The 14505-nt window shown below is 40.9% G+C and overlaps 1 protein-coding gene across 1 annotated transcript in view; it reads right to left on the reverse strand.

Annotated features, from left to right (window-relative positions):
• Window positions 1–271: 271 nt before the first annotated feature.
• Window positions 272–14505, reverse strand: part of metap1 (methionyl aminopeptidase 1) — a 48841-nt gene continuing 34607 nt past the window's right edge. Inside the window, exons 9-11 of the mRNA XM_073042422.1 lie at window positions 13647–13790; window positions 2278–2343; window positions 272–1472 (exon numbers count right to left, since the gene is read on the reverse strand). Coding sequence (XP_072898523.1) covers window positions 1306–1472; window positions 2278–2343; window positions 13647–13790 — 377 coding nt within the window. The 3' untranslated portion in view covers window positions 272–1305. The remainder of the gene's footprint in view (window positions 1473–2277; window positions 2344–13646; window positions 13791–14505) is intronic.

Genomic DNA, 14505 nt, shown 5'->3' on the forward strand with positions numbered 1-14505 from the left:
GCTCTGTATCCCTTTTGCCAATCACCTTTCCGGCTCTCAGCTCCACCCCACCCCCTCCAGTCTTCTCCTATCATTTCACATTTTCCCCTCCCCCTCCTACTTTCAAATCTCTTACTATCTTTCCTTTTAGTTAGTCCTGACGAAAGGTCTCGGCCCGAAACATCAACAGTGCTTCTCCCTATAGATGCTGCCTGGCCTGCTGCGTTCCACCAGCATTGTGTGTGTGTAGCTCAAAATGCCACATTGTAAGGATACCACTAAGTAAACACAATAGTGTTAATCTCTTTAATAGTGCTTAAAATTCTGTGGCTTTACAAGGGATAGGTTTCTTTCCCCTGTGGTGAAAGGGCAATGTAAACAGCATATATCACATACAGCATATCATCATGTAATCTGATGTTTGAATTAACAATGGGGTTGCATTAAAAGTTTAAAAGGGACAAAATGTTACTCTGCCCCATTCCAAATTTCAATTTCCTAACAACAATATGACCAGCATTTAACTGTCAGAGGAAAAAAATAAATATCTAATTTAAACTAAACCTAATTTTGTCTTGATTAGACAAGCATAGCAACTTTTGCAATCTGGGCAAAAATAGTTTGCAAGTGTGTCGATATCAGTCAAACCCAAACATTCAGGATTTTAAAATTCATAGCTGATTAGAAAAAGATTTATCTGATTAACAAGATTACAACTAATTGGTTCCTTTTGTCACAGCTTTTGCTACCTTTTTCACAGAAGCACATTCACAGAACTAATAATTGGAGATTTACTAGCTAATCTTTTGGAAGCTGGCAACAACTTAAATTTCTTTTTAAACAATAGCCCACAATCTATGAATAGAGCCACAAATTTTATTCCATTAAGAAACATTTAAGATACAAGATTTAAGCGCAAGTGGTGGATGCAGGGTCAAATTCAATATTTAGGAGAAATTTGGATAGGTAATTGTATGAAAGGGGCATGGAGGGCAATGGTCCGGGTATAGGTTTGATGGGACTAGGCAGATTAATGGTTCGGCACAGACTAGATGCGCCGAAGGGCCTTTTCTGTGCTGTAGTGTTCTATGACTATACAGACAGTAGGAACCGATGTTCGGACCAGAGGCACTCTGGAAGAGTGGAAGAGAGGATGAGGGCAGAAGGTATGTTGCAAAAAGGTTGTTTGGGCATTCAGTGCTTTGCAGCATCTAAAGCCCACCAAAAAAAAACTAAACAACAAATGAATCAGTGCCTTAAGGCATTGGCTGATCATGAGGTGAAGACACTGAGGGACTGCCACTGAACAGCAGCAAAGGTGGCAGGCTACAACTGCGATGCAAAGTAAGGGCGACCATTATCCTCCAAGCGCCGTGTCAAGATCTCACAGCCAGTCTCTGTGACAAGAAGTGTGTGCTCAAACTGTGCCGAACGCTTGCCATCCTTTGTTACTGCAGTCCAGCTGTCTGGCCATGTTTCGTCATGCCAAGCCCCTACAGTGCAGGAAATACATCACAGGATTAGTGTTAAAAACTACATGGAAACCCACAGCAAAGAAAAAAACCATTCAGCCCATCATGCTTTGAGAGGCAATACTATAATTCAATCACCACCAGCTCCAGCCCTCAAACCCTCTCCCAGCTTTATTTTCTGAAAATCGAATTCCTTTGTCAAGGTTTCTATTGAACCCATTTGCACACCTTTCATGCAAGCACACTTGTTCAATAAAAGTACGCAGACTATGAGGGGCGTAGATAGAGTATATATTCCTAACCTGGGATAAAGACTATCAAATACTTCAAGCTGGGACGAGGAAGTTTAACAGACAGGTGCAAGATTCCAGCAACTCCTATCAGAATTATAAGGAACTGATTTCAAGTTACACCTCAATCTTTTCTAAGGATAGTCTCCCAAGCTGCTCAGTCCTGCCTGATAGTTCCAGCCCTGTCAGTCCTTTTTATGCACCTTCTTCTGTGCCCCTGTAGCCTCTTAATAATATGACGGCAAGATCCATAGGTTAAATTTTAAAACATTTTATCACCCATTTCATAGAAATGAATCCAGAGCCTGGATTGTATTTTTTTTCTTTGCCAAATGGTCTTATTGACATGCTCCAAATTATTTAAAAAATGTAACAGTAACAAAATTCACAATTTTTTTGCCAACTGAACTCAGAAGAGAGAAAAATGGTTTCAAATCAGTTTGCAGCCTTTTTACCAAGTGTACTGGAGGTTCTGACTAACTTTCTGTTCATTTCTAATGGGGGTTGTGTAAAAATTAAATAAATCTCAGACTTACCATCACAAATCATAGGCTCAATGGTAAACACGTGACCAGGTTTCATCACTCCAACAGCTTTATTTTCTACAATAACAAGGGCATGATTAAACTTTCGTTTTAAAACCTCGTTATTACAGCAAATATTGATCTCATAACATTTTACAGTAATTAACATATATATGTCAGTCTATGTTGCAGAAGGCAGGTACCTGGGTGACTGTCAGAAGAGGGAAAGGGAATAAGCAGCTCGTGCAGAATACCCCAGTGGCAGTTCCCCTCAGTAATACAGTGCTTTGAAAAAGCATTCAGCCCCCACAACTACTTTCACACTTTACTGTCTCATTTTCAACATTTAAAATAAATTGAAGTAGGATTTTTGAGCTATACTGAAAAATTCTAAACAACCTGTCAACAATTTACTAAAAATTGAAAACCAAAATTGTGAGGCTAAAAAGGTATTCATACCCTTTGGAATTACTACACTAACTTTTCTCAGGTGCAATACTATATGTCGTTACGCCTGTGCCCCCCCCCCCCCCCCCCACTTTTTGAGAATCGCAAGATTGCTATTAATTCAGGTCAGGAGACCCAGGAAATGAGAGAGAGTGACGTTTGGAATGTTTAGCCCCGCGGCGATACAAAGCTACGGGAAACGGCCATTGTCTCTTGGATACGGAATTGTGTATTAAAATACTGTGCTTCGTGGAAGCCCTCAGGCAAAGTGGGCTGGTTGGGGAATGGCATCATTCCCCCCCCCCCCCCCGATTGACATCTGAGACCCCGTGAGTGGGGATAAAAGAGGGTCTGTGGGAACAGCCCCACACACACACACACGCACCAGGAGAAACGCTAGGAGTTCCGTGACAGCATTTAATAGCAATAGCCAGTGGAGGGCCCACGTGTGTCCTTTCCCGTTGCCCCGGGATTGAGGCCCTACCACGGAAGGCGGCTTAGCTAAGGAAGAGATCACCACCGACGCCATTTCGAAGGATTGACATCATAAAATGGAAAACTGGGCAAGTTCTAAAAATCTCGTCTCTCTCTCCAACCAAAAGCTGCAGCTTGAATGAACTAAAGTGACTTTTATATTTCCATCGGACAATACATTATCCCCTAGACAACGATAGAGCTATTTCTTATTATTATTATACCCGCGCTTTTAGATTTAGTATTGACGACGTATATTATATGTATGTTTGCATTGATATTATTTTTATGTATTTTTATCAATAAATACCGTTAAAAATAGTACCATCAGACTTCAACGGACCTCTCTATCTTTGCTGGTAAGTGACCCAGTTACGGGGTACGTAACAATGTTAACTTACCAGCTCATTCAATTTGTTGATATAGAAAATTGGAAGGGTACAGACAATCTCAAAGGCACTGAACATAGGAGCTCAGTGCAGTCCTTTGTGGAAAAATAAACACTCCTTAGATCAGGCTGTCCCTCTAAATTTAGTCATTAGAGACAAATGACACTTCTGAAGAGAGGCTACTGTGATGGCAACAGTCACTCTGAGTGGGCTGCAGAAGTCAGTAGCTGCAAATGGAATTGAAGTTCATGGCTCCACAATCTCTAAAGCCTTACACAAAATGGGAAAAGTGGCATGAAAGAAGCCCTGGCCAAAAAAAAAAACACATCCTTGCCCATAAAGACTTTGCAAATACTATAAAGAAGTGGAAGAAGGTCTTATGGTTGATGACAATGAAGTGGAACTTTCTGGCCTCAACACCAAGCAGTAAGTGTGGTGTAAATTTAATACTGCACATCAGCCAGAATACTGCAAACACTGTAAAGTATGGTAGAGGTAGCATCATGATATGGGGATGTTTTTCAGCAGCAGGGACTGGAAATTGATGGGGAGATGAATACTGCTAAATACAGAGAGATCTGAACTAAACACCTGCTAGCCTCTGCCAGAAAGCTTAAACTGCAGAGGAAGTTCAACTTTCAGCAGGCTAGCAACCCAAAGCACACTGCTGTGGCTTCAAATGAAGAAAACTGATGTTCTTGAGTGGTCCAGTTAAGAGTCTTGACCTTAACCCTCACCTGCCTATCACCTCCTCTTGGTGACCCTCATTCTTCCCCATCTCCAATGGTCCACTCACCCCTCCTATCGGAATCCTCCTTATCCAGCCCTTTACCTTTTCTAGCTTCACCTATCACCTTCTAGTTGGTCCTCCTTTTTACTCTAGCATCTTTCCCCTTCCAGCCTTGAAAAAGGGTCTTGGCCCAAAAGGTCAACTGTTTATTCATTTCTATAGATGTTGCCTGATCTGCTGAGTTCCTCCACCGTTTTGTGTGTGTTAAACTGTGAAAAGCTTTTGTTTGCAAGTCTTCCAGATTGATCATTGCAAACAAATGCAGAATGCAGAGTAAAGTGCTACCATTACAGAAAAAGTGCAAGGACCACGAAAAGGAGGTAGACAGAGAAAAAGAGTTCATCTTTGTCATTTAAGGTCTGTTCAGGAGTCTCATTGCAGAGGGATAAAAGTTGCCAGTCCATGGTTATCAAAGATTGTAGTGGGAACTAGACCAGCTGGAAAAATGAGCTGAAAGTTCCAGATGGAATTTATTGCAGTCAAGTATGAGGTGCTGCACTTTGGGGGAGAAACCAGGATAGGACTTACAGTAGCGTAATGAGGAGTGTAGTAAAACCGAGGGATCTGGCAATACAGATCCATAATTCCTTCAAAGTGGTGTCATAGGTATAGTGGTGCTAGAAAGTTTGTGAACTCTGTAGAATTTTCTCTACTTCTGCATTAATATGACCTAAAATATGATCAGATCTTCATGTAAGTCCTAGAACTAGGTAAAGAGAACCCAATTAAATAAATAACAAAAAATTACACTTGCTTATTTGTTTAATGAGAAAAATCATCCAATATTACATGTATTTGTTAGAAAAAGTATGTGAATCTCTGGGGTAATGTCTTCTGCAAAAGCTATTTGGAGTCAGTTGTTCCAATCAATGAGATGAAATTGGAGGTGGAGGATGTAGAGGTGCCCTGCCCAGTAAAAAAAAAAGACACACAAAGTCAGGCTACTAACAGCCTGCTCTTATCAAGAAAGATCTATTTATGTGCACCAAGCCTTGATCAAAACAACTTTCTGAGGACATTAGAAGAATTGTAGAGATGCATGAAGCTGGAAAAGGCTACAAAAGCATTTCTAAATACCTGAAGTCCACAGTAAGAATTTATCATCAAGTGGAGGAAACTCAGCACTGTTGCTGCTCTCTCTAGGTTATGGGCATCCTGCAAAGATCACACCAAGAGCACAGGGTGCAATGCTGAAGGAGGTGAAAAAGAACCCAAGGATAACAGCAAAAGACCTGCAAAAATCTCTAGAACTTGCTAAAGTCTCTGTTCATGTGTCTACTACAAGAAAAAGAATGGTGTGCATAGAAGGGCACTACGGAAGAAATCACTGCTCTCCAAAAAAAAAAGCTGTACATCTCAAGTTTGCAAATGACCACCTGGATGTTCTACAATGTTTCTGGGACAATGTTCTGTAGACGGATGAGACAAAAGTTGAACTTTTTGGCAGAAATGCACATTGCTATGTTTGGAGGAAAAAGGGCAATGCACACCAACAGCAAAACCTCATCTCAATTGTGAAGCATGGTGGAAGGAGTATCATGGTTTTGGGCTGCTTTGCTGCCTCAAGATCTGGACAGCTTGTAATTGTTTTGAGGGGACAATGAATTCAAAATTGTGTCAGGAGAATGTCAGGTAGCGATCTGTCACCTGAAGCTTAATAGAAGTTGGAAAATGCAACAAGACGATGGTTTAAAAGATGAGAGTACATCATCTTTTATGATTAAAAAAAATAGAAAATTTGTGTTTTGAATGGCTGACTCAAAGTCCTGCCTTTAATCCTATAGAAATATCTTGGAAGGATCTGAAGCAAGCAATTAATGCATGGAAGCCCACCAACATTCCAGAGTTTTGAAGCAGTTTTGAAAAGAGGAATGGGCTAAAATTCCTGCCGATGTGCAGGACTGATCAACAGTTACCGGAAACGTTTGGTTGAAGTTATTGTTCTACAAGGGGATCACACCGATTACTGAAAGTAAAGGTTCACATACATTTTCCAACAAATACATGTAATATTGGATCATTTCAATAAATAAATGAACAAGTATGATGTTTTTGTCATATTTTAATTGGATTCTCTTTATCTAGTTTTAGGACTTACATGAAGATCTGATCACATTTTAAGTCATATTTATGCAGAATAGAGAAAATTCTACAGGTTCACAAACTTTCTAGAACCACTGTAGCTGTAGGTAGGGTTGTTAAGAAAGTTTTTGACATATTGTCCTTCATAAATCAAAGTACTGAGTACAGGAGTTGGGACGTAATGTTGCAGTTGTATAAGATGCTGGTGAGACCTAATTTAGAATATTGTGTTCATTTTGGTCAACTACCAACAGGAAAGATATCAATAAGATTGAAATCGTGCAGAGAAAATTTACAAGGATGTTGCCATGACTTAGGATCTGAGTTTATAGGGAAAGGTTAAATAGGTTAAGTGTAGCAGAATGAGGGGAGATTTGATAGTTGTATACAAAATTGAGGGGCATAAATAGGATAAATGCAAGCAGGCTTTTTCCACTGAGGTTGGGCGAGATCAGAACTAGTGGTCATGGGTAAAGGGTGAAAGGTGAAATATTTGGGGGACCATAAGGGGGAATTTTTTTACTCAGAGAGAGGCGAGAGTGTGGAATGAGCTGCCAAAAGAAGTGGTGGATGCAAGTTTGATTTCTAAATTTAAGAGAAGTTTGGATAGGTACATGAATGGAAGGTGAAGGGGTATGGAGGGGGATGGACTGGATGCAGGAAACTGGGACTAGTCAGATTAATGGTTCAGCACAGACTTGGCTGTAACATTTTATGACCCTAAGATGGTTCACGTTCTCCAGCTTTGTACCTTCTGCCTGACAGAAAGGAAAAGGGAGAATGTAAGGGATCTTTGATAATGTTACTAAGGATAAAGTGTAGTCAGAGTTGATGGAGGCGAGTCTGGTTTTCATAATATAGGGACAGTCACTTAAAATCATTCTGTGTAGAGCCTGCTTCTCACAGAGGGTTGTGAATCTTGGGAATTCTCCACACTGAATATTGTGGAAGCTAGAACATTGAAGGCATTTAAAAAGGAAGATAAACTTTTGAAGGATTGAGGAATTTGTAGAATGGGTGCAGAAGAAGTGTTGGGGGCTGGGGTAGATGAGCCATGGCTAAACTGAATGCCAGGCAGACTTGAGGGGCCTGGATGCCTTGTCATTCTCCTTTGTTTGAAAGGCTAACTTTGAGGAGATGCGCAGGGATTTAGAGAGAGTGGATTGGGTCAAGTTGTTTTATGGGAAGGATGTAATAGGGAAATGGAGGTCATTTAAGGGTGAAATTATGAGGGTACAGAATCTTTGTGTTCCTGTTAGGTTGAAAGGAAAGGTTAAAGGTTTGAAAGCACCATGGTTTTCAAGGGATATTAGAAACTTGGTTCGGAAAAAGAGGGATGTCTACAATAGATATAGGCAGCATGGAGTAAAGGAATTGCTCGAGGAATATAAAGAATGTAAAAGGAATCTTAAGAAAGAGATTAGAAAAGCTAAAAGAAGATACGAGTTTGGTTTGGCAAATAAGGTGGAAGTAAATCTGAAAGGTTTCTACAGTTATATTAAAAGCAAGAGGATAGTGAGGGATAAAATTGGTCCCTTAGAGAATCAGGGTGGTCAGCTATGTGTGGAGCTGAGGGAGATGGGAGAGATTTTGAACGATTTCTTCTCTTCGGTATTCACTAAGGAGAAGGATATTGAATTGGGTAAGGTGTGGGAAACAAGTAAGGAAGTTATGGAACCTATGACAATTAAAGAGGTGGAAGTACTGGTGCTTTTAAGAAATTTAAAAGTGGATAAATCTCCGGGTCCTGACAGGATATTCCCCAGGATCTTGAGGGAAGTTTGTGTAGAGATAGCAGGAGCTCTGACGGAGATCTTTCAGATGTCATTAGAAACGGGGATTGTGCCAGAGGATTGGTGTATTGCTCATGTGGTTCCATTGTTTAAAAAGGGTTCTAGAAGTAAGCCTGGCAATTATAGACCTGTCAGTTTGACATCAGTGGTGGGTAAATTAATGGAAAGTATTCTTAGAGATAGTATTTATAATTATCTGGATAGACAGGATCTGATTAGGAGTAGCCAGCATGGATTTGTGTGTGGAAGGTCATGTTTGACAAACCTTATTGAATTTTTTGAAGAAGTTACGAGGAACGTTGACGAGGGTAAGGCAGTGGATGTAGTCTATATGGACTTCAGCAAGGCCTTTGACAAAGTTCCACATGGAAGGTTAGTTAAGAAGGTTCAGTCGTTAGGTATTAATGCTGGAGTAATAAAATGGATTCAACAGTGGCTAGATGGGAGATGCCAGAGAGTAGTGGTGGATAATTGTTTATCGGGATGGAGGCCGGTGACTAGCGGGGTGCCTCAGGGATCTGTTTTGGGCCCAATGTTGTTTGTAATATACATAAATGATCTGGATGATGGGGTGGTAAATTGGATTAGTAAGTATGCCGATGATACTAAGGTAGGAGGTGTTGTGGATAATGAGGTGGGTTTTCAAAGCTTGCAGGGAGATTTATGCCGGTTAGAAGAATGGGCTGAACGTTGGCAGATGGAGTTTAATGCTGAGAAGTGTGAGGTTCTACATTTTGGCAGGAATAATCCAAATAGAACATACAGGGTAAATGGTAGGGCATTGAGGAATGCAGTGGAACAGAGAGATCTAGGAATAACAGTGCATAGTTCCCTGAAGGTGGAGTCTCATGTAGATAGGGTGGTGAAGAAGGTTTTTGGAACACTGGCCTTTATAAATCAGAGCATTGAGTACAGAAGTTGGGATGTAATGTTAAAATTGTACAAGGCATTGGTAAGGCCAAATTTGGAATATTGTGTACAGTTCTGGTCACCGAATTATAGGAAAGATATCAATAAATTAGAGAGGGTGCAGAGATGATTTACTAGGATGTTACCTGGGTTTCAGCACTTAAGTTACAGAGAAAGGTTGAACAAGTTAGGTCTCTATTCATTGGAGCGTAGAAGGTTGAGGGGGGATTTGATCGAGGTATTTAAAATTTTGAGAGGTATAGATAGAGTTGACGTGAATAGGCTGTTTCCATTGAGAGTAGGGGAGATTCAAACAAGAGGACATGATTTGAGAGTTAGGGGGCAAAAGTTTAAGGGAAACATGAGGGGGTATTTCTTTACTCAGAGAGTGATAGCTGTGTGGAATGAGCTTCCTGTAGAAGTAGTAGAGGCCAGTTCAGTTGTGTCATTTAAGGTAAAATTGGATAGGTATATGGACAGGAAAGGAGTGGAGGGTTATGGGCTGAGTGTGGGTAGGTGGGACTAGGTGAGATTAAGAGTTTGGCACGGACTAGGAGGGCCGGAATGGCCTGTTTCCGTACTGTGATTCTTATATGGTTTTTATGCATTTGTGTTTCCCCGAGTGGTCTCCTTCACCATCCCTGTGATGTCAGGTTAGGGTTTCAAGGGTACAGATAAGTTGCTTTCACCAGGAAATGAGAGTGAAGGTGGAAGAGTGGGGGAAAAGACTAACAGGGTTGAAAAGGGAGCTACAATTTGAATCAGAGCCGATTCATGGAGCAGCAGCACATTCTTCTGCAGTATTTTTACACGTTTCATTACAACATTTAAACTTAAACCTATTTAAACTTCTCCCTTGAACTGCAGACAGTACCAACTTTGTATATGTATGCTCCAGGAACAACAATAGACAATAGGTGCAGAAGTAGACCATTCGGCCCTTCGAGCCTGCACCGCCATTCTGAGATCATGGCTGATCATCTACTATCAATACCCGGTTCCTGCCTTGTCCCCATATCCCTTGATTCCCCTATCCATAAGATACCTATCTAGCTCCTTCTTGAAAGCATCCAGAGAATTGGCCTCCACTGCCTTCCGAGGCAGTGCATTCCAGACCCCCACAACTCTCTGGGAGAAGAAATTTTTCCTTAACTCTGTCCTAAATGACCTATCCCTTATTCTCAAACCATGCCCTCTGGTACTGGACTCTCCCAGCATCTGGAGCTTATTTCCTGCCTCTAACTTGTCCAATCCCTTAATAATCTTATATGTTGCAATCAGATCCCCTCTCAATCTCCTTAATTCCAGCGTGTACAAACCCAGTCTCTCTAACCTCTCTGCGTAAGACAGTCCGGACATCCCAGCAATTAACCTTGTGAATCTACGGTGCACTTCCTCTACAGCCAGGATGTCCTTCCTTAACCCTGGAGACCAAAACTGTACACAATACTCCAGGAGTGGTCTCATCAGGGCCCTGTACAAATGCAAAAGGATTTCCTTGCTCTTGTACTCAATTCCCTTTGTAATAAAGGCCAACATTCCATTAGCCTTCTTCACTGCCTGCTGCACTTGCTCATTCACCTTCAGTGACTGATGAACAAGGACTCCTAGATCTCTTTGTATTTCTCCCTTACTTAACTCTACACCGTTCAGATAATAATCTGCCTTCCTGTTCTTACTCCCAAAGTGGATAACCTCACACTTATTCACAATCAAACGTCATCTGCCAAGTATCTGCCCACTCACTCAGCCTATCCAAGTCACCCTGAATTCTAACATCCTCATCACATGTCACACTGCCACCCAGCTTAGTATCATCAGCAAACTTGCTGATGTTATTCTCAATGCCTTCATCTAAATCGTTGATGTAAATCGTAAACAGCTGTGGTCCCAATACCGAGCCCTGTGGCACCCCACTAGTCACCACCTGCCATTCCGAGAAACGCCCATTCACCGTTACTCTTTGTTTTCTATCTGCCAACCAGTTTTCTATCCATGTCAATATCTTCCCCCCAATGCCATGAGCTCTGATTTTACCCACCAATCTCCTATGTGGGACCTTATCAAATGCCTTCTGAAAATCGAGGTACACTACATCCACTGGATCTCCCTTGTCTAACTTCCTGGTTACATCCTCGAAAAACTCCAATAGATTAATCAAGCATAATTTGCCCTTGGTAAATCCATGCTAGCTCGGCCCAATCTTTAATAATGGACTCTAGCATCTTCCCCACTACTGATGTTAGGCTGACAGGACGATAGTTCTCTGTTTTCTCCCTCCCTCCTTTCTTAAAAAGTGGGATAACATTAGCCATTCTCCAATCCTCAGGAACCGATCCTGAATCTAAGGAACATTGGAAAATGATTACTAATGCATCCGCAATTTCCAAAGCCACCTCCTTTAGTACCCTAGGATGCAGACCATCTGGACCTGGGGAATTATCAGCCTTCAGTCCCATCAGTCTACTCATCACCGTTTCCTTCCTAATGTCAATCTGTTTCATTTCCTCTGTTACCCTATGTCCTTGGCCCATCCATACATCTGGGAGATTGCTTGTGTCTTCCCTAGTGAAGACAGATCTAAAGTACTTATTAAATTCTTCTGCCATTTCTCTGTTTCCCATAACAATTTCACCCAATTTATTCTTCAAGGGCCCAACATTGTTCTTAACTATCTTCTTTCTCTTCACATACCTAAAAAAGCTTTTGCTATCCTCCTTTATATTCCTGGCTAGCTTGCATTCGTACCTCATTTTTTCTCCCCGTATTGCCTTTTTAGTTAAGTTCTGTTGTTCCTTAAAAATTTCCCAATCATCTGTCCTCCCACTCACCTTAGCTCTGTCATACTTCCTTTTTTTTTAATGCTATGCAATCTCTGACTTCCTTTGTCAACCACTGTGGCCCCTTTCCCCCCTTTGAATCCTTTCTTCTCCGGGGGATGCATAAAAATATCACCTCTGTTTTGAATGTTACTTTAAAGTAACATGGACTCCAAGTAAGTGTAATTAGATTACACAAAAGAGGTAAAATGATCCTCATTGATTTTATCAATATTTGATATTATTCCTTATTTCCTTGCCCTTTGAGGCCATTCTGCCTACCAGTACTATGCAAGGTACTCAGATTAATGAGACTCTCTTGTCATAATAAAATGTACTAAATGCACAAGAATGAGCAGCTGAATCGTTAGTCAGCTGTGATTCACAATCAGAAATATTATCATTTACTTCTGTGACTTGAAATTTGTTGTTTTACAGCAGCAGATTAGTGCAAAGACAATTACTATAGGTTACAAAATAAACAAAAATTTCAATTGTGAAATTGGCCCTTTCAGCGCATTTCGTCATCCCCAATACTTGTTTGCCAGTAATTTATTTTCAGCCACACGTCGATCAATTCTCCTATCACCCACCAACATGAGGGGCGATTTACAGTGCCTAATTAATCTCCCCATCTGCACTTCTTTGGCAAGTGAGCGAAAACCAGAGCAATTGGGAGAAATCACAGAGAGAATGTTCTAACTTCACACAGACAACGAGTGAGGTCAGAACTGAACATAGGCCACTGGGGCTGAGAGGCCATAGCATTATCTACTACACCATTGTGCTATCCCTCATGAGTGAGAAGGATCAAGAGCAAATCACTAGCTTGAGCTGGCATTGGAACTGAAGGGAAAACAAAGCCAGAGTCTGGGAAATTCAATTGAAGATGGAATCTCCAGTCTGATAATGACCCAAAAGAATTTTAAATTAAGCTGCTGATGTAGAAGCAGCCAAGAAATACTCCTGATGAAGGGTCTTGGCCCAAAATGTCATCTCTCTATTTCCTTCCATATACTTTGCCTGGCCTGCTGAGTTCCTCCAGCACTTTCTGTGTTATTCTGGATTTCCAGTATTTGTAGAATCTCTTGTGTTTAAGTAATATTTCCTTGGCTTCTTTGGATTTAGCATTGTCACTAGGGGTAAATGTTACCAGATAAAGGCTCATTAATGTTTTACAACCTCGTTGTCTAGAAATGCTCTCTTGGGCACAATTGATATTTCTATGTCATTTTTGGATGGTTAAGTTTGTAATGTTTTAATTTATTTTTGGTTGTGTTTCATATTTCATATTGTGTTTCATGGTGATTTTGGAGCAGTATAGCAGTTAGCTATACTACAACTCAAGGCATTGGAGTTTGGAGTTCAAATCTGCCGCTGCCTGTAAGAAGTTTGTATGTTCTTCCCATGAGCACATGGTTTTCTACTGGGTGATCTGGTTTTCTTCCACATTCCAAAGATGTACCAGTTAGTAGGTTAACTGGTCATTGCAAACTGTCTTGTAACTAGCTGAGGGATAAATAGGTGGGTTGCTGGGTGATACCACTCATTAGGCTGGAAGGGCTTGCCCTATGCTGTATCACTAAATAAATATACAGTAAATCACCAAATCAAATCTCTAGAGATGGTTAAACATAGTAAATTAAGTATCACTCTTATAAAACAAGACACAACTTACTAGCGTAATGAGGCACGTTAGGTGCAGTGTGGAAAAGTCGGTGGATCCCGTGCCCACAATAACTTCGAACTACTGAAAAGCCACTCGCATGTGCGTGTTTCTGTATAATATTGCCCAACTCCCTGTACCGAACACCCGGCTTTACTGCAAGGAAAAGTAAAGAATGTTTATTCCAATAGAATGACTTAAAAATAGTTCAAACCAACACTTGATTGAAATTCTTATAGATCACAGATTTTTGAATAACCAGATCTAGTGTATGAAACATAAAGCAACACAAGCTTCTGTACTGCATGTTACATGATTTGAATAGTGTAAACAGTCTTTGAAGACTGTGACCTACAAGGCAAACAAAACTTTTGGTCTATAGAGCAGTCATTCTTCCTACATTACTGTATGGAGCTGAATCATGAACCACCTTTAGTACACACCTGAAAGCCCTGGAACAATACCACAAAGAACCTTATGAAAAATTTTGAGGATCAGCTGGAAGGTCAGATGTACTAACACCACTGTACAGGAGAAGGCCACCACAATAAAGCAATATTAAATCTGACAGATAGGCATCTGAATGACATAACCTAACTCATGTCTCCTCAAAAAGATTCTTTACTCCCAGTGAGGAAAGTCAGCGAGCCCTTGGTGAGCAAAGGAAAGGCTTTGAAGATGATATCAAAATCAGCCTGAAGAAATTCAACATTACATCTAAAAACTGGGAAGACATTGCACTCAGTAGATTTAGCTGGAGGAAATCTGTTCAAGAGGGAGATGTGCTACATGACAGTGACCTCTGCTGTGTCACAGAGAACAAGCAGCAGCTGTGAAATGAGATAATGAAGAACTAAAAGACCCAACCATG

Source organism: Hemitrygon akajei, chromosome 4 (assembly GCF_048418815.1).
Source record: "Hemitrygon akajei chromosome 4, sHemAka1.3, whole genome shotgun sequence".
NCBI lineage: Eukaryota > Metazoa > Chordata > Chondrichthyes > Myliobatiformes > Dasyatidae > Hemitrygon > Hemitrygon akajei.